The sequence below is a fragment of the Tachysurus vachellii genome, chromosome 9 (assembly GCF_030014155.1).
Source record: "Tachysurus vachellii isolate PV-2020 chromosome 9, HZAU_Pvac_v1, whole genome shotgun sequence".
Classification (NCBI taxonomy): domain Eukaryota; kingdom Metazoa; phylum Chordata; class Actinopteri; order Siluriformes; family Bagridae; genus Tachysurus; species Tachysurus vachellii.
In genome coordinates, this window is record NC_083468.1 from 20,838,823 (window position 1) to 20,859,395 (window position 20,573).

The 20,573-nt window shown below is 38.1% G+C and overlaps 1 protein-coding gene across 4 annotated transcripts in view; it reads left to right on the forward strand.

Annotated features, from left to right (window-relative positions):
- The first annotated feature begins 213 nt into the window (after positions 1–213).
- The window catches only part of sema3d (sema domain, immunoglobulin domain (Ig), short basic domain, secreted, (semaphorin) 3D), a 30,758-nt gene continuing 10,398 nt past the window's right edge, over positions 214–20,573 (forward strand). Inside the window, exons 1-8 of one of the 4 annotated variants that reach the window (XM_060878208.1) lie at positions 214–471; positions 7,872–8,075; positions 12,638–12,795; positions 15,652–15,714; positions 15,891–16,010; positions 16,171–16,270; positions 17,746–17,874; positions 19,234–19,376. In XM_060878208.1, coding sequence (XP_060734191.1) covers positions 7,961–8,075; positions 12,638–12,795; positions 15,652–15,714; positions 15,891–16,010; positions 16,171–16,270; positions 17,746–17,874; positions 19,234–19,376 — 828 coding nt within the window. In that variant the 5' untranslated portion in view covers positions 214–471; positions 7,872–7,960. Of the gene's footprint in view, positions 472–7,604; positions 7,726–7,871; positions 8,076–12,637; positions 12,796–15,651; positions 15,715–15,890; positions 16,011–16,170; positions 16,271–17,745; positions 17,875–19,233; positions 19,377–20,573 lie in introns of those variants that run through there. The other 3 variants (XM_060878209.1, XM_060878206.1, XM_060878207.1) reach the window with 3 other exon arrangements.

The window sequence follows — 20,573 nt, forward strand, 5'->3', positions numbered from 1 at the left end:
ACACACACAACTCCACACACACACACACCCACGCAAATACACACATAAAAACACACAACCCCCCCCCCCCACACACACACACAAACACACAACCACACATACACAACCCCACACACATACTGTACACACACACACACACATACAGACACTATCTCTCTCTCTCTCTCTCTCTCCCCCTCTTTCTCTCTCTCACTCCCTCTCTCTCCACCCTTGGCTAATTGGCCGCGCGCGCTCTCTCCAGTTGTGGCACGATTCTGCGGCGCGAGCGCAGGAGTTAAAGCGGCACGCGCTTTAATCCGTTACAAGAAAGTGAGTCAGTCTCACAGAAGGATTTCATCCACCGGTGTTAATTAATTAGTGATTAAAATGCTAAAACTTCAACCGTAAACGAACAGACGTTTGGTGTTCTGTAAACTAACTTGGAACAGTTCTGCCTGAGGGAAAAATAAAAGTTTGTTTCCAGCCAGAAAGGTAAGCGCTCCTGAGGCGTCTTCATGGTTTGTTTATGTTTGTTTTAGCTAAATGCTAAAAGTTGTGATAAAGTCAGTGCAGACTCTATACGACCTGTGCTTACAGAAATTACAGATTTTATTACTGCTTATGGCTGTAGTGATAAATAACTGTAGAGAATAAATACCACATGAGCAGGTTTATTTCTGCTGGGTTTTTTTTTTTGGCATTGATGTGGAAAAAAAAAATCCCTGAGAGGTCCATTAACCTGTTAATAAACATGATCACTGTGTGATATCAATGTTGTAGAACAAAGATTTCTAGTTTTTAACAAGTGCATGAAACAACTGTGATAGACTCAGTAAAAGGACAAAATTCCTAAAGAATGAATAATTCCTCATTTCTTATTTTCCACAACATCCCTCCTTCTCCTGGATACTGAATACTGTATTTACAGTATTTTGCCATTTACACTACACCCAGGTTATATCCAGTTTTATTAAAGTGCCTATATCTGAGATACAAACTTAACACACCTCAATAATTCACTATCCCTAGAGGAAGACAAATTCTCCATTCAACAGATAAGGAAGAGCAATTTCAATTAATGAAAGATTAACAGGCTTATAAAAGGTTATAAGGGCCGGTTTCAGCAGGCAGAGCCAGATATTTGGGGATAGGAATGTTTACAGGGAGGAAAAAAAAATCAGGGCTGAGTGTCAGAGGAATGAGAGAACAGCCGTCCCGCCGTCCGCCTCTGCTCCGACTCGCACCTCTGTGCCAAGAGCCAAGCTGAAGCACGCCAGTTAACTGCAGACTCTCTGGACTCTCAGACTATGTACTGAAGTGGGGAAACTCCATGGACCTGGATTTAAAACTAAGAGCAGTCTCTCTTTTCCAAGGCATGTTCATCCAGATAATAACTCTCTGTGATGCTTAGGCACTTTGTGGAAAGTTTCCCTCATGCACCCTGGTGTTTTACAGGGGCAGTTGGAGAGAAATCTCCAGTCATGAGCTGTGGTCAGTCATCCACACAAAGAGAGAAAGAGAGAGAGAGAGAGAAAGACTGACTGACTGACTGAGAAGAGAGGTTGCTTCTGGCAGATATCCAAGGCACATGCTTGAAGAGGAGTCAGGAGTAAATAAGCAGAGGAGATTTGTGCCAGCTGTCGATATGATTAATGATATTGAAACACTAATACATTAACTCAATTTCCACTCACGTTATCAGTTCTCAGTAATGTCCAGAAAAATGTCCTTCAACCCTCAGCTGCAATCACTTGTAAGTATCTTTAATAAACAAATGTAGTTTAATGATATAACATGATAGCTGGCCTACGCAGAAGAAAGATTCCCAAAACTGTCCATTTAGCGCTAACATGATGAATGCGCTATGTGCGGTGTGCATACGTTTGTGTGTGTATGTGTGTGCTACCACTACAGTGTTTGGGTGGTAGAAGCTCATAACACTGAGGTGCTACTAATCTTTCTGTCTGCATGCTGTCTTTCTCCCACTCCTTCACCCTGTCTTTCTCCCTTCACTGCTATTATTTTTCACTATATCAACTGAGACCCACAAAGCAAAACTGAAAAAAAAACACAATGTAATGACAGTTCAGAAGTTTCAGGATGGATATAACAATTTTCCACAAACATCCTCCTGTGGTTTCCATAACAGCGTTTGCTGACCTTTGAGCTTGGTGGCTGTTGGATTCACAAGAAATTGTTATAAAAATATTATTATATATTATACAAATTCTACAAATACAAATGTTCAAAGGATTTTTGTAAATCTCTTCAGTTTTCATTTCATTATGGCCTTTTTGCATCCATAGTGATTTGGAATTTTTAATAAAAGTTGCACACAGATTATTAAATCAGATCCCACTGCGGTTTTAATGGCCTTAGTGCTGTGTGATCTGATGCTTCTTCTTCAGTAGGTGGTTAGGTGTGTTCGGTTTGGGTTGGAAGACAACTTCGTACCCTTTATGTTTTGCCAAACTTGGCTAGAGTTTTAATACAAGAGCATCAGGTATCAGCAAATACCCAAGCTTTAATGTTGGTATTGTATCAAAATTGCAAATTGCAAAGTTGCAACGTCTTGACTTGACTTGACAAATACTGCATCCCTGATCATCATTTTGCCATTCTAAACAAAGAAAATAGGTACTCCAGGAGTTAGCATTGCACATATGTCTACCATCCTTTTTTTGCCCAACACATGTTTAAAGGTGAGTGATGGCACCTTGGATTAGTAGTGGAGATATATGACAGACTTACTCTCACACTGTATAAATCATACTGTAAATATCTTTTTACCGAAAAGATTTACAATACGAAGGGTTCCACCTTTTTGGTCTTTGATTCTACAAAAGTTTTTTTTGGCAGGTTGAGGTCAAGTAAGTTATGCCAAAAACTGCTCTCGGATATATAAAGTTGGGCCTGGAGTGTGGAACTAACCTGTTTTTGCTTTTTAAGAAGATTCCAGTATGTGAATGTGTGGAAAACAGATGGACAATGCCATAATGAGAGCTGCCTTGCATGACATTATGAAATATTTTTCGTGAAATCACAGATTCACTTGCACTGTAGTTTTGGTTCTACAGTTTTCGCATCCTGGAAAATTCAGTGTAATGTCACTTTTCAAAGAGTTAGAGCTGTTGCTTTTCATTTTTATGATGATCCATACAACATGAACCATGCTCCTAACTGAACAATTGCTAGGCTTTGCCTGTCTACTTTCTTCTACTGAGTAGGAATGAAGAATACTATTTCGTACATGTAATGTGGGTGCGGGGACTGGCTTTCGCTAACATTTCCCCACAAATAAGGCATATTGGCCTAGCATCTTTGATTATTAGTTCAAACATTCAAATTTACGAATCCAATTGATTTCTTTGCTGGCTCAGAAGCTTCCTGTTCACTGCCATCTTTCTTTGTAGAACAACTGGTCTCTGTCTATTCATTTTTCAACTGAGCTATTTACAGTTTACTTTAACAGTTTCAGCATGGTTTAAGGTAAAGCTCACAAGCAGGTCTGTTTAGTATTTTGGTCAGCATTATCTGAAGATACAGATTTCTACCTGTTTAATTTTTGTGATCCTTGCGACCTGCTTTTGTCTGGACCAAGGGCTTGAAAAACCCTACATTAGACGATATTCAGGGAGACAAAATCATACACCAGAACACTGACTGGATAACTACCACAATGTGTGTCTTTGTCAGAAAGCTACTTAGGCAGAGGAAAGTTTGTGGGAACAGAAGGACAAAGAAAGACTTTTTCTTATTTGATTACTTGTATACAAGTGTGTATTCCTGTTTCTGTGTGTTTTTGTGTGGAAATGAACCTGAATCAATAACTTGATGCTCTCTGGCTCTCTTTGTGTCTAAGTCCCCTTGACAGTACTGTCAAACACCCCAACAAGCAGCAAACAAAGTAAAACAGCTTTATTCTTCTCTGACACTAAGTACGTAAGTGGTGAACTCCTCACCGTCTGATCCTTCTAAAGCTGCACATGGGAAACAGTAGAGTTTCGCTATAGAGTAGACACATTATCTGGGCACTTTAAAGTAGGTTCACTTTGTCAATCCTTAATTATAACTTGCAGAGTTCCTCCCAGGATGTCTAAAGTTACCCATAATTCCAAAGGTCTGTCAGTCAGAGATCTTCAGTAGTTTTTGGCTTAAAGGAATTTCTTTGCTCCTCACTCTCTCTGACATGAGATACCTACATTTATCTCTCCCAGCTGAGTACAGGAATGGGAACTGAAAGTTTTACTTCTGCAGAGATAAGAGGGGGATTCAAAACATGCCATTAAAACATGGATTTGACTAAAGAAAATACGGAAGTGTAAAGAGTATCCTTGCTAGAAAGCAGAAAGCGTTCACTTCATCCACCAAATTTTAGCGATATCTGATACTTTTCTACTGCTTTTCATCTCACGAATGCCTTTTATATATTAGTGGCAGTGCAGTGATCCATGAACAGATATCATTATTCATTATCCCCACAGATATCTCACAGTTACAGACTTGTCTTTACAATTTGGCTATTGTGCCTTTTGTGACCTCTCAATTTGTTAAGAGACAGAGAATCATTACAACACATCTGTGGGTTCAAATAAGAGTTAAATGCTCATATTCTCTTGTTTTTGTTGAGAGATTTCCAAGATGACCACTTTTGGAAACAAGCAGTGTCCACATACGTTTGGCTAAACAGTATATCGGTGGAGTAACAAAGTGTAAAGTGTATTTGATCACTGACGTTTTACCATTTTTATGTAACTATGTAAACTGATAGAAAATTAATAGTCTGTCAACTCATATTAGATTTTGCATTACAGATGAAAGAAGAAAAAGAAGTAAAAGTTTTTTTTATGGCAGCTGTGCTGCCAGTATGATATATTGTGTTGATTAGTGGTTGTTGAGTAAAGGAACCAGAGCTTTCCTAATAACATGTGTTATCTGTGTACACACACACACACACACACACACACTTTGCTTACAAACATGTCATTAGTCATTAAAGTGGGATGTTGTTTCTAGTGAATTTGATATTTAGATTTATCTACTTACTTTTACTCAATAAATACTTTAAATAACACTTTTTTTAAGGACATAATTGCACAACTCTCACCATATAGCAGACCGTAGAGAGAATTTCACATGATGTCTTGACTAATAATCAGTTTTTTATCAAAACAAGAAAAACAGTACCTCAAACACATACATTCTACACCAACCCTACTTTCACCAAAAAAATGAAAGAAAAAACTAAAATCTTCAAGATTGAACCTTACTGGGTAGGAACAAAAAGAGATCTTTCTTTATTAGTACAGAAAGAGTTTCACTAGAAATTAAAGTAAACATTTATTTTTATAGACATTTATTTTTAGCGAAGCATATGTTCTTGTGTTCAAGTAAAGGGTAGTTCAGATTATTTCTCCATAAAGCAGCTGTACATTTTCTGGAAGAGACAGTCTTAGAAATCAAAGTTGGTCTCAGCAAGTCCGTGTCTTTATGTGAATACTCAAATGTTTCACTTGTCTTAATGAAGGCAGAATTTGTTGTCCTTAAAAATCTTACCTTTGTGTGCCATCTTTGCTGATTGGAGCAATAATGCACTGACTGCATTGTGCTGTCAAGAATAAAAAAACAGTAAAACATGATTGACAGCAAATAATGTTAATGCTAGACAAGTATAGATCAGATTAAGAACAAGTAAAGTAGAGTAATGAAGAAAGATGACGAGAAGCAAATTGAGCTAGAAAAAAGGGAAAGAATAAAGAAATAAGCATGTTCTTTAGAAGTAAGATGATTTATGACAGGAGAACCTAGTGATAATGAACAGTAATCACAACCACAGATTATTCTGCCACATCATTTGTATTGGAGATTTTGTATGTGCCCAGCATGACTTGACTGGATAACCTTAGTGCCACTCTCTGCTCACACCCCATACCTTCTGTGTGCTGCTGTGTGTTTCTGCTCCTGTACGATCCATCACCTATGGCATTATCTCCTCTACCATGCTCAAAAAATTTCCTTAAGTAAACAGACCTGTGCTTGGATGGGACTTTGCAGCTAGGAATGTGGATAGAATGTGTGTGCAAGTGTGGGTTCAGTAGCTAATGATAAGGCAACTAATGATTTTATGATTAATAAATTAGTTGAATGTTTCTAAAAATACAGCATTTTGTATTTCCAGCATTTCAGCCAGATAATGTTAACACAGAATTCATAATGGTGCAATAGTCATTTTTAACTCATTATTTACTTATTTTACTCCTCATGGCCTTTGAAGTGTAAAAGATGCTGTGAAAACTTGTTTGGAAATTGGACTTCTGGTTTGGAATACTTGTTTGTGTTTGGATGAGTCTATGGACAACTGAAGATTCTGCGGTAGTTTTGTGAACATGATGGGAATGATCTTAAGCATTAATAAACAAACAAACATTTTAAACATTAAAATGCCAAACCCACCTACAGTACCGATGACTGCACTTTTAACTAGGTTTAGGTTTAAATGAAATTATGGGTCACCAATTGGAAACAAAAATACTGACATATATTAGTATAATATATTAGTGTATACTCTACAGTATAACAACATGAGAAGATAACCAAGTGCTTACATCAGCTGAATGTGACACTGATATAAGGTGACTGTACATTGTTTTCTGGTTCCTCATACTTTTAAGATCATTTTAAGCAATTAAGCTGGCTTACACTTGTTTGGCCAAAGTAGCATGCAATAATATCTTCTGATAGTGAAGGAACATTTAAATATATCTAGAAAAGTGCGATACAGCCATACATACAGCCGTATAAAGTCATACTCCATACATAGTGTTTAATAAGCATGATTCAACCAGGGTTATTGCTCTTCTACTGTTTTTCCACATTCCCACTAACAAATAGTACATAGTGCATGAAAACAAATGTTATATTATGAAGCCAAGAGCTAAGTGTAACGTAAAGCACTGCAATGCTTAAGAGGTTGCAGTGTGCTCTGCCATTTCCATCCAAAGCACTCTAAACTAAGTGAAGTGATGTAATGTGTGTGAGCATGCTTCATAACTCCAAGTAACTCCAAGCCCAACTATTATGTCAATCTTACAGCCCCAATCTTGGAATGAACAGCAAGACTAATCTCTTTTTGCAAATTTGACCTGTGTTCCATACAGACCTTTTTTTCTTTATATATATGACAATGCAAACAATGAATGCATCTAAAAAGCAGGAGTGTCTTGCGTGTTTGCGCAAACGTTCATTCATTTGTTCAAAGGAATGCAGTTTCCAGTTTCTGGAAGAAGAGGAAATCTCAGAATAGTTATGGGAAATGATTCCTTGTTAAAGAAAACGTTCTAGTAAGGAATAAATTCTCTGTAGTATTTCTTTTTTCCCACAATTTCACACCACTTTACTGCCTAATGAACCGAGAATTCAGTCATCATCACTGTCTTGCAGCACTGAATACTATTTATGTTGTAAAAGGAGTGGAGAAGCATTAAAAAGGAACAGAGAACCATGAATGTGAGAAAGAAAGACATGCATTTAAAAAGAGGCTGGAAGTGGCGGTCTTCCACAAGCTGATCTTTTGTTTAGGGACAAACAGACGCAGAAAGCGGGAGGGAACGAAAGAGTTTGTGCTCGAGGACAAAAGGAAGGACCTGAATAGGACAGCATCAGATATAGAAGTGGTCAAATGGACAGAGACGCCTAAAGGAGATCATAGTTGAAAAAAAGCCAAGCATTCATACAGGCTTAAACAAGGTTACACACGTGCACACACACACACACACACACACACACACACACACACACACACACACACACACACTCAAACAAACACATGCACCTCCCACGGAGATGCTCAACCCCTAACACGTTAACAAGACTGTCTGCTCTCTACATCACAGGGCTGTTTGGCTCCCACTGTGAAGACAGTGACCCTGGACCAGCAAAAGGACATCAGACACCACTGAGAGTACACACAGAAGTCGCCAGAATGGCTGGTCTCTCATCAGTCTGGATGGGAGTGATGGGGATGCTGTCACTGTCCTGTCTGCATGATGTAAATTGCACAAAGGAAAGTGTCCCCAGGGTCAAACTTGGCTATAAAGGTAGGCACCTACACCTACTGCTTGATATTTCAGAGACGCCGGATAATGAACTAATCATCATAAGGTAATTTTGGGATCTTTACAGGATTTGTCTCTACTGGGTTTGAAAATATATTACCCATTTAGAAAGAAGTTGGTTGTTTGGTGGTTTGTTATTTACTTGTAAATAAACATTATGCCCTGTACTTGATTTACTGTAGTGTTAGACTTACTGTAGACGTCACTAATTAACACTCACACACTAATATGTTTAATATGCATAATGAAAACGGATTTAATTATTTTTTATAACAAACATAGATTTGTGTTTGTTCAAATAAATGCAGTTTCACATTTTGTTCACAAAGCATATAATGACAAACAGGACTCTCTACATGACGTTTTATTCTTTTAGTGTTTAGACTTTTGGGTGTGGTGGCATTAAAATTGAGGCACATTTTGATGTGGTTGAAGGGTTTGGTTTTAAAGAATTGAAAGCCTCTCATTACACCTGGCTGTTTCCACGAATATATCCTAACCACCACATATCCTGTCACTTCAAACTCTACGTTTTGTCTGAATTTTTGAGGTCAATTATTATGTTATTTTGTGTTTGATTTTACTAAAGTTCTCTCAATAGCTGTAACATCTTTGAATTTAGAATAAGCTTTTAGCATTAGCCCAGGTAATCCTGTACCCTTTATCTTAAGGGGAGGTCTACACACTTCTTTGACAACGCATGTACTTACACACCAGTGTGGATAACGGGAGCTATTAGGGGATAGAAAAATCTGTGCCACTATTGAAGTCTATATGAGGTGTAAAAGAAACAAAAATATTTTTGCCCATGGACAGTTGAATTTAAGAGAGCACTGTAGGATTTTACTGTAAGTTGTGTGCACTGGTCCATTTTTAAATATTTTATACGTTTTGGGTCATTTATGCCAAGCATCACATTGTTATGTGTAATTATGGATGTATAAACCAGTAAATCTCTTAATTACATTTTCTCTGTGATCCAAAAAGGAATGATTAAAGACTTCTTCATGTTTATTTTATTTTTTTTTTGCCCTTCCTTTCATTATGTCTCATGTTCAGACTCTGGTGTGGTTTTGGAGCTGCGCAAACGTGCAGCATGTTTGTTTTTGCCACCAAGGGGAAAAAGTTCAAGCTCTCCCAAAATCCTTGTGGACCGAGAGCTCCAGTAAGCTAGATTTACTCAAAATAGAGCCACATTTACATCAACAGCCTCAGGCCAATGAAAATATGAGTGGCGGGAATGTGCCATTTATTTTGATATTGTATAACTTAGAGAAAATATAGGTGTACAGTGCATGGGCTGAGTATACAGTACAGGGTTGTTATGCAGACAGAATACAAGGAAATATAGTGCTTCTTATAAAAATAAGAATGCTCGTTGTATGCTTGTATGCTCAGAAAATGCACCCATGTTAATAGAAGAGAGTCAATAGAAAATCGCGACTTCTTGTAAAATGTTTAAATATAGAAGAGTGACAAATTAATAAAAAAAAATAAACATATATGTCTTGGTAAAGTGCTGGGCAATCATAAGCCGCAAGAGTATATTTATTGTGCACAGGTCTCAAAATCATTATTCCCTAAATTTGTGTTTTAATGACTGTGCTGGAGAGCACTGTCTAACACCATAGTATATGTGGGGTGGAGTCATCCTGGAAGAGACGACTCTCATTAGGATGAAGAACTGCATATTCATTTTCAGTGGCCCTTTCCTCTTCAACTCTTCTACCTGTCTGTATATAAATCATTGGTTATTTCAGGCTTATGTTAACTGAACTTGAAAAGGTTTGTTTTTCTCTGTGTCTGATCTTTATATTGAAGATGGCATTGAAGAAAGTGAAAATAACTCCAAGCCATCTGAATCGGTGAACCTCTGAATCAGTGAACTCTTGCAAAACATCAGATCCTTTTCTGTGTCACTACACACCTTAAAACAGACTGCTTCTCTGATGGAGAATGAAACTCTGGAAATATTAGTTTCACAAAACTTCACACCTCAAGGCCATCCATCCATGAGGCCCTTTATGTGTGCATGTGATGTAAAAAGCATTCGCACATCTGAGCCCAGCCTTAATTCTCCACAAGTGAAGATAAATAGCAGAGAGCTTTTATAGCCACTATAATGCAGTTTATGTGGAGTGGAGGCTCAGTGTTGATGATGATATTTGCTATGGCTTTGCCAAAGAAAGGTGAACATGCATGGTTGAATGAATGGGCACCCACACCCACACACACACACACACACACACACACACACTACATTTACCTGCAATAGTATTAAAATTTAGTCATTCAATAACTCATTAATCATGGTCAGGGTCGTGGTGGTTCTAACAGCCTGGAACACCGGGAGTGATGTGGGCATTCAACCTGGATTCTGTTGTAGTGGAGGTGGGAGGAGAACCTTGAAAACCTACACAGACACAGGGAGAACACAGTGAAACAGACAATAAACCTGAGCTCTGCATAGAATGGTGGTTAGTTGAGTCACCCACTGTGCCAGCATGCTACCTGGCATCATTATTTAATACTAAAATTAATAAGCACTAAAAAAATTTATTCTGATGTGGGATTTCCAAAAAATCTTAAATAAATTTTTAGTACAAAGCTCCAGAGATGAATAACATGAGCAGGTTATACTCTTATTATGTATATTCAGTCTAGACATAAGTTGTAAAGTAAGTTGTTAAGTTGTTTCCAGTAAATAAACAAACGTGTAAAACTGTTTATATTCAGGCCATACTGTATTACAGCAGTGTTGTTGTTGAAGATCTAAACAAATTAGTTATCTAAAATGACTGTTGAGTAAAGAGTAAGCTTTGGTATCAGTTAAGAAAACACTTGATAAAAATTTGCCTTAAAAAACAACATTCTCAGTATCATTCCATGTAACGTTCAACGTGCAACTGTAGCACAAAAGACTTCGTTGATGGCCATAAACAAACCGAGGGGGATTAACTAGAGCAAAAGAACTAATCGTAGGCTGTTGAGTCCGACCGTAGGGTTGAGTCTCCTGAGATTTATCCACAGATAGGATATTGTGGGCTGCAGGACTACACTAATCTTTCAGCAGGGATCTGACTTGACACTGTTTGCAGAGCAGATTAGCCAGGGCTGTGTTGAGGTTAGCAGGATGGAGGTATATTATGTTTTTTAGCAAGGGTCTCTTTGTATAAATATTGATTGTGGGTAACCTACCCGGGACCCTCACGCCTCAGGAGGATAATGGTTGCGTCAATCTGACTGCAGAATTAGCTAGCGTACACGTCTTTTCATCTCATAACACTCATAGACATGGGCTTGAGTGTTTAAACAGGATAGAGGCTTACTGAATACCTACCGCAGAACAACATTAAAAAAATATAACAAAGGAATGTATTGGCATGTAGGATGTGTGCATGTGAGAAAAAAGGAAAATCAGATCAAAGAAATGGAGGGATTGTTAAAATTAGCAAGAGAGTAAGAATGTCATTGAGCAGGTGTTGTAATGAGTGTGTTCCAGAGAAGGAATGCCAAGATCATGACGCAGAGTGATTTCATGGTGTCATAAACCTACAGACAGGGCAGACTGAAAGTAAGTGCACCAAACAGGTCCAAGCACATCAGTTATTTTGACATTGCTGCATCTGTATGAAAGATGTAAGAATTATGTGCATGTCTTTAAACACAATAAATTAATTCATGTTGTTTTTCTCTTTTTGAATTTATGTATTTGAATCTGCAGCCTATTGTGTGTAAAGGAAACCATGTGCAGTCACTTACTGAAATTTTGGCCACTCTTCCTCACAGCTTCCCATCGTAGTTGGCTTGTGTTGTAAATGTCGAGATAAAAGGTATATGGAGGCAATGGCTTGTTTCCCTCAGAAAGCAACAGAGAGGAAGCGGGAACCTTGGATCTGTTAGTAACTGATGTGTATTATGCGAGAAGTCATTATGAGAATTAGACAGAAAGATTGGAATTCAGTGAAAAGCTAAGCTCTGATGTCATTGATTTGCATTGCCACGGCATGCTGTGCAGCAACACCTGCAAATAAGGAGCTGTTCTTATATGAAATGATGGCATGAGATTTTGTATAAGATGGCATGCAATTTTTGTAACGATCTCATTGAGCTAATCATAAAGGTTAGTTAAGTACAGTGCTCCAAACATATATGTCTAGGTTTACATGTCAGTAACCATAACAACTATTTGTCTGGCTGAAACAGGAACTAACATGACAAGTTGAATCAATCATGTTACTTAGCACGGAGGTGTGAGAGCAGCTTCCACACCTGATGTTTTCTGGATTCGGTTACTGCTTGAAATCGTTGTTCATATTTCACTAATTGTAAAAAATCTCTGGGCAAACAGCCTTTAGCCTGGAACAAAGTGAGAAAGACTTCCCATTCAGTGTGCATTCCCACCTCAGACCTGGTTTTCCTGGAACAGGATGATGGTAAAAGTTATTGAAGACGACTGAATCAGTTAAAAATGATGTTGTATATAAGCCTAAAATGATCACATTTTCGTGTCTGCATTATTAACCACGGTCTCTCTTTTGCAGAACTGATTCACTCAAGAAGTCTGGTGCCATTTCTAGGCTCCGGTGAAGGAATGCAGTTTCAGACATTCCTGTTAGATGAAGAGAAGAGCAGATTGCTTCTAGGGGCCAAAGATCACATCTACCTGCTGGACCCCGACAACATCAAGAGCGCTAAAAAGGTATACACACACACACACACACACACACACACGCACACGCACACAGACACAGGTACACACATATGCTCACAAGAACAACCTGCACACCTGCAGGCCAGGTATTTAGTTACTTTAGCTATGACTGTTCTGGGACTAAACATGAGGAATTTTTTCCATGGATTTATCCATAACAACACACAATGTCTTTTAGCTGCCTGACACATAGACTAGAGAAACACCAGTCAGTAAGGCACTATAGTTAAACCAAAAATCATGGTATGCTGTTTTACAATACACACAGTGGTGAGTAATGATGGTATATGACAGTGTGTATGTTTTATCTGATTAGAAATGTGCAACGTCTCAGCACCTGATTGTTAATTCTTTTGCTTTATCATTACATGCCTGTGTCAAGGTTTAAAATGGTTATGGACAGGACTAAATAGATCTCATTGAAAGCGTTACTTTCAGCCTCGGTTCATGTCACATGCTCATTTCTTTTCTCGCTGAGTGATTTTCTGGTGGTCTGGTGCAAGATAGGATGGAACGCTTAATTAGAAATTCTGTCTTTTCTCTCATGTTCATACAAGTTTTCTGAACATTCACTGTATTGAATCTGGTATTCCAAGATTAACAGATTTTGTGTGCACATGGTCAGTAGACAAATGACAGTGTCTTAAAAAAGGGGCTAACATGTTGTGTACAGTTTGAATAATTCATGTTTTTGTAGTGATAGCAAAATTTACATAACAAAAATATGATTATTATTAAGTCTTTATATTACTATTAAGGTCTTGCTGCTAAAGGCGAGTGATGAATGAAAATTCACAATTATAGAAATTACAATGATGGGGTCCTCTGACATGTTTTTGCTAACCCTACATAAATGCCTAACATGATGCAAGTGTGAGTTATTAGCTTAGAAATATCTTCAAGGATGAGGTCATGCTTTCCTATTGTGTGTGTGTGTGTGTTTGTGTGTGTGTGTGTGTGTGTGTGTGTGTGTGTGTGCGCATGCTTCCGCATAATTCACTCACGTTTGCAACAGAATATATGCATCTATCTCTTGTGTTACCCAAAAGCAAGACAACACACTTGTGTCAGATCTAGATATTCCCACGACATCCCTCTATAGAACCATTGAGTTCCTCTGGATCCCACAGACATCATTCCTCTTAAACCTGCCAATCACTGTCACCATGACGACATGGGATGCCTCTGCTACAATAGTGTTGTGACAGTCACAGCTCAGCAGTGAGCATGCACAGGCTCCCCCCTCAATATGAACGTACACACACACACACACACACACACACACACACACACATTTAGGAATCTGAATTACACTGACATGCTAAACTGATTATATATTATGTTAATTTATAAATCTGATTTATCAGAAGGTGTTTATTTATTTTCCATAACTGACAGTTATTGCCACCAATGCAGATTAGATGTATGATATTTTGCCAGTTCTAATACATTTAGACAGACTTTTATAATGGACACATATATAATATAACATTAATAATAAATACATTTAAAAAAATCTGAAAACATCCCTATACATTAATTTAACAATTCCAAAACTTTAGCTCAGAGTCAGTGCTTTTGAGGTAAAGATTTCTTATATGTTTTCTGCTGTTGGGAAAGTCTTCACGACCAGGACCTTTTCTTAGTTATTTCATTTGACTAAAGACACAGAAAAAAATAGGCTTGTCATACAACAACTGTCTATAGCTTTTATAACAAAATGGATGTCAAGAATATAAGATGTTTTAAGATGCATATATTCATTCACATTTACCAGTGGTACAGAGATGTGTCAATGTCAGAGTTCATTCTACATTACCAAGTTTTTAAAAGGAGATTTAGTTTGTCTAGTTTGAATTATTAGTCGAGCTAGTCTAGTCGCCATCTCCCCACAGACACAGCTAGTGTTTATATTAGTTAATACAGCTTCTACTTTACACACCGTACTACTCCTCTACAGTTTGTCATGCTGCCCTTCATGTGCACTTCCACACATGCAAGTGTCAGAAGAATGCACTCCACCCAGATCTATCAAAATGACCAGACACAGCTGCACGGTCTAACAGCTAGTTGGCCGCCTGCCTTGTCTCTTTCTCCCTTTTTGAACTCTCAAGCAATATGTTAGTGTTTATGCTTGTGCCGGGATGTGTGAGTTTGCAGCAACATGCAAGATGTTTAATAGAGTGCAAAGGTCTGTGGTCTTACCTTTCAGTATGTATGGGAAACAGAGCATGATAGCTTTTCCAAATGAATCAACATAAATGTCTGAGCTCATACCATCACATAACATGTGTGGGTGCGTGCATGTGCACAAGCGTGTGAGGAACTGTAAGGGTTTCAGGCTCCTGTCAGAGTGTGTTAGTGTGCGCAGCTTCAAAGTGTGGTTGTGTAAAGTTGTCTCACGAGCACGTCTGATTCCGTTTAGTTAGTGAGGTTTCTGGGATTTTGTGTTGCATGTGGAGACGACTCTCAGGGTCCAGGTTAGAGGTTGGCCCAGTACATGTTAAGCTTTTAAGCCATTTATAACACATGTGTGCACAGATAAGATCAACTGGCACAGCTGCCTTTACACAATATTTAATGATGGACAGTTTATGGTGTGATAATTGTTTAACTAAGCCTTGCATTTTAGATGTAACAATACACATCAGTCACAGCAACAATGTTCATTAAAATTATTTTCAAGTAATAATCAATAAGAGCACTGATTCTTTCTTTCTCTCTTTCTCTCTCTCTCTCTCTCTCTCTCTCTCTCTCTCTCTCTCTCTCTCTCTCTCTCTCTCTCTCTCTCTCTCTCTGTATGTGTGTGTGTGTTTCTGTGCATGTGTGTGTTTTCTTTCTTAGCTGAGCTGGCCAGCTCCCAGAGACAGGGTGGATATGTGTATCCTGGCTGGTAAAGACCCTCATGTAAGTATCACCCAGAATATGTGACTGTAAAGCAAACATGTCTGCAAACTGCTCATTGTGTTTTTTACCTCATTAAACTGCTATCATAAACAAATCTTACATAGACACTCTTTCTTTATTCTTTCACCTAATGATTTCTTTTTTCTTCATCTGTTTCTCTTTCTTTGTATTCTTAGACTGAGTGTGCCAATTTTATACGCGTTTTGCACAATTATAACCGGACTCATGTCTACACATGTGGCACCGGAGCCTTTCATCCTACATGTGCTTTCCTGGAGGTCAGGGGCCACAAAGAGGTGAGAGGTCAAGCTATAGGTTACTGGCAGCAGTCCATATTTCTCAGCTAAACGCTGCATAATAACTGTTTCTTTGTGTGACTTGCAGGTTGTAGTTGTGTGAGTAATTACTTAATACCCTGTTCCATGTATTAACTTTGCTTGATATGTGTTCTGTGAGGTAAAGGGTGGTGGGCTTCACTTGATCAGCAGCAGTATGGAGTCAGGCAGGATGAAATGCCCTTTCGACCCACGCCAACCTTTTGCTTCAGTACTTACCGGTGAGTGTGGACTGTTTAAAATGTCCTCCTGCCTCACACATAGCAAGTTTGACCTTTTATCACACTGAGAAGCAGTTTCTCCAGCACGAAGACTTTGACAGATATGGTAAAAGCTAGATGGGTTTACTATAGCCTTTAAAGGAAAACTCGACTGAGTAAGGAGGGCACTAAAACTACGTTAGAGGACATGGAAGTCAGTGCTGGCAGGGAGATACAAACGCTCACACTCTACATAAAGATTTATAACACAACAGGCACAAACAGAGAGGGGTCGTACTGAGGGTGATGTTTCCAAAGGCATAATAGGGATTATAGTGAAATAGAAATATGTATGTGTATGATTTTGTGTATGTCTGTGTGTGTGTGTGTGTGTGTGTGTGTGTGTGTGTGTGTGTGTGTGTGTGTGTGTATGTGTGTGTGTGTGTGTGTGTGTGTGTGTGTGTGTGTGTGTGGACGGGGCTTCATATACTAGATATCAACATTGCTTAAAAGATTTGGAATCATGGATCTTTAAAAATGAAATGAGACGTATTGGTGTAAGGTGGGAATACATGGGGTTGGATGTTGGATGTCAGTCTGCATAAAACAATATAATAAAATTAATTATTGAGAGTTAATAAATTAATGAATGAGAATGTGGTAAGTGGAAATAATATCTCAAGGCAGATATAATGAGAAAAAAAATGATAAATACTATGTGCTAGTGAAGACATTTCATGTGTCAAAATTTGTTTTTTTGTCATTAATAATTTTATAATTTTAAGTTAAAACACATTGGAATTTTTGGCAAAGATCTTCTCACATTCCAGCAGCTCTCAATAAAACTATCTGTACAGAGACAAATCTCTGGCTCTGTGGGATTAGAAGCTCTACAAAAAGGAAAAAAGCACAAGAATAGAGCATGTATGCAGTTGTGTGTGTGTTTGGAGGGAACACAGAAGGACATACAGTATATATTTTTATTGGAATTATGGGTTTTAAAACAGCTAACAGCTGTTAAATGAGTGAAACAGCTAAATGACCCAAATCGCTCATTTTCACTAATAGATATTACTATAAATCCTGTTTATTTATATGTGAAATGTCTGAAAAAAAAAATAGAAAATAGAAAAAATTCCATCCTACCAACTAAAACATCATCAAACATACAGTATATAAAGTATATAAAAAATTTCATATTTGATTCCAGAGTTCTGAGCAGTTGTGTATGTTTATTATATTTGCCTGAATGATGACCATCTAGTAGTGATTATTTTAAAGCAGCAACTCATGTTTTCAAACTTCTTCTGGGTTGGTTGCCTTGGAGACGGCTGGGACTGAGAGTAAATTGTCTATGTGTGTATAAGAAAGATAGAGTGAGGGAGGGAGGGAGGGAGGGAGGTAGAGAGAGAGAGAGAGAGAGAGAGAGAGAGGATAATTGTCATCATGTACTGTACCTGTACTGAATGTGCATGTAATTTCCTGTCTGTTCTCAGATCAATACCTATATGCTGGAACAGTGTCTGATTTCCTTGGAAAGGACAGCATGTTTAGTCGCTCTCTGGGTCCTCCTCCAGACCAGCACTACATCCGCACAGACATCTCAGAGGACTACTGGATCAATGGTCAGAATTATACACAGACACATGCAGGATGTTGCACTGATATACACAAATATACACAACACTAACCAACAGAGATGCACTCAGTCAGATTTGCCTCAATCAGTGTTTCATAGATCAAATCAAAATAAAATATTATACCAAAACATGGTAAAATCAGGTCCATTAAAATTTGTAGGTTGACAAAGTTATTGTTATTGTTATTCTACCACAATAAATTGGAGTTGAAATTAATTACTGAATATAAAATACTGCAGATATGTTGTTTTTTATCTCACTATGCTCTAGTACACTGTTTAAATAACATTTTACATAATTGTTTCAAATATTCTGTCAGAAATAACCTTTTTAAAATTATTCTCCAGTTCTCAAAGTCACAAGAATCACAACAAAAATGCTGTATATGAGTAGACAGACAGGACAGAGTTCCACCAGTTCAGTTAGTACAATGATCTTCTTTATATACAGAAGAAAGGATGAATTCCAGTGGAATAAACCCTTGGAAAATCCAGAAATGACCCTACACACAAACACACAAGTAACATGAGGAATGAAACCAAAACCAATAACAATTTAATATTTCCAGGCAATCCAAAAACACAACAGATTTAACCCCACAAAGTTTCACACACTGCCTCTACCAGTTCCTCCAGAGATTAGATCTTTTTCCCATGCTGCTTCATGTATGGATATATGTGTTACACTTATTGAATGTGTTATAAACAACAGCTCATTGTATCTCTTCTCTCCTAATCATATCATTTTTAGGATCATTGCATCATGTATTATGTTACATTCCCTCTTCACAGTCTATGTGGAAGAAATTATGCACTTTCCTTCTGTCCTGTCCTGTCTTGCCCTGTCCTGTTCTGTCCTGTCCTGTCCTGTCCTGTCCTGGCCTAGCTACTGTAAGGTTCTGGTTTAGGTACAAAGGCCCTCTGTGTACCTCTGTGTATTTATGTGTAACTTATTTTTTGAAGAGGTTCTAAAATGTATGTCACAACATATGTACTGTATGTATCCACTTATAACCAGGGAAAATTTAAAAACACTTCTATTTACTTTTGCTTCATAAACCCTTGGCTTGTTTATATCAGTGTGACACATTTGTTTTTTCCAAATGTAAAAACTGATTTAGGAATACAACCTTATTTTTTACAGCATGAAACTTTATGTTCTGTGCTGAAATTCTCATTTATCATGAAATATAATTAAAGATTATATTCATATAGTTTTACCTGAGAGTATTGAGGTTTTACTGTGCCTATTTTTCATTCTCCTTTTCTCTCTATTATTTCTGCATGTCTTATCTACAAGGCTGATGAATAAGAGCTCACTGGCATTTACCTCCTGTCTTCACAGAGGCCAGGTTTATAGCTGCTCATCCTATCGCAGACACTTACAACCCTGATGATGACAAGATTTACTTTTTCTTCCGCGAGGCATCCCGGGAAGGGAGCACCACGGACAAAGGCGTGCTGTCCCGTGTAGCCCGTGTCTGTAAAGTAAGAATCTCTGTGGGAATAGACATGCAGCCGTCCTTGCTCCTCCTGATCAAAACGCTCATCACTTCTCCGATTCAGTCATTTTATCAGCAAATCAAATACATTTCATGTTCCCCCTGAGAGTCCCTAGCTTCCTGGTACATTCCATGTGACGAGATCTGTTGAAAACAGACTAACTCAGGGTTGTCAGCAAGGTAAATCACAGTAGGCGGCTGGCTCTGTAGTCAGAGTTTAAACCATGGTTCATTATGACACCAGAGTTCCTGTGTTCCAGACTGTAATTGTGTTAACGAGCTCTTACCTTTGATAGGAGAGTACTGAAATACCTTAGAAGGTTTCACTGCATGAGCCAAACCAGTCATATACACACAACCATTAAAACTTTCTTAAACTGAAACTGGTCTTTGATCTAAACTAAAAGAGGTATAACATTGTTTACTTGTGGCCATTGAGTACTCATTTGTCATTGTCACTGGCACCGATGAGTGGTTTTTGAGCTAGCAGAATTTTACTTTTGCTTTACACTTGCATGCTCTTCTGACAACATTTGTATAAATGCTATATGCATCCTGAGATTTTTTTAATGCTCCAGAAGTAGGGAAAAAGCTAGCTATAGCCAGACTCACTTATCTTTGAAGATTAAAGTGTTTAAAGTCCTTTTATGACTCTTCTCTCTCTCTCTCTCTCTCTCTCTCTCTCTCTCTCTCAAGTGAATGTGTTATTCAGTACACATAATGGCACAGAATATAATAGCATGTCTTTGCAGGCATTTGATCAAACACTCTTGAGAAATAACAAGGACGTTAGCTCATGCTTGTATCAAATCCCTCCATGAAGAGGCTGCCTACTGAGGTTCCTACAGTTACCCTGATTCTAAGAATTTACAAAGAGGCCCCTACATATTCAGTCTTACTAACAGAAGAAATTAGATTTAGACCCTAAGTCTTTCTCATTTTCTCTCATTCTGTGTACGTGGGTAATTGATGCTTGTTAGTTCTCCTCCCCGCTCTGTCTTAGTTAAATAAGCTAGTCTGATTAAGGACAGATGGAGGTCTTTAGTGTATATGAAGGGGTTTGTTTATAGAGTCTATGAAAAGAAGTTTAATGGTTTATTAAAAAGGTACACCTGTGGGCTTTGAATGACCCTAATTTGAAAACGGTAATTTGGGATGCTTGACTAATGTCTGCATGCTTGTG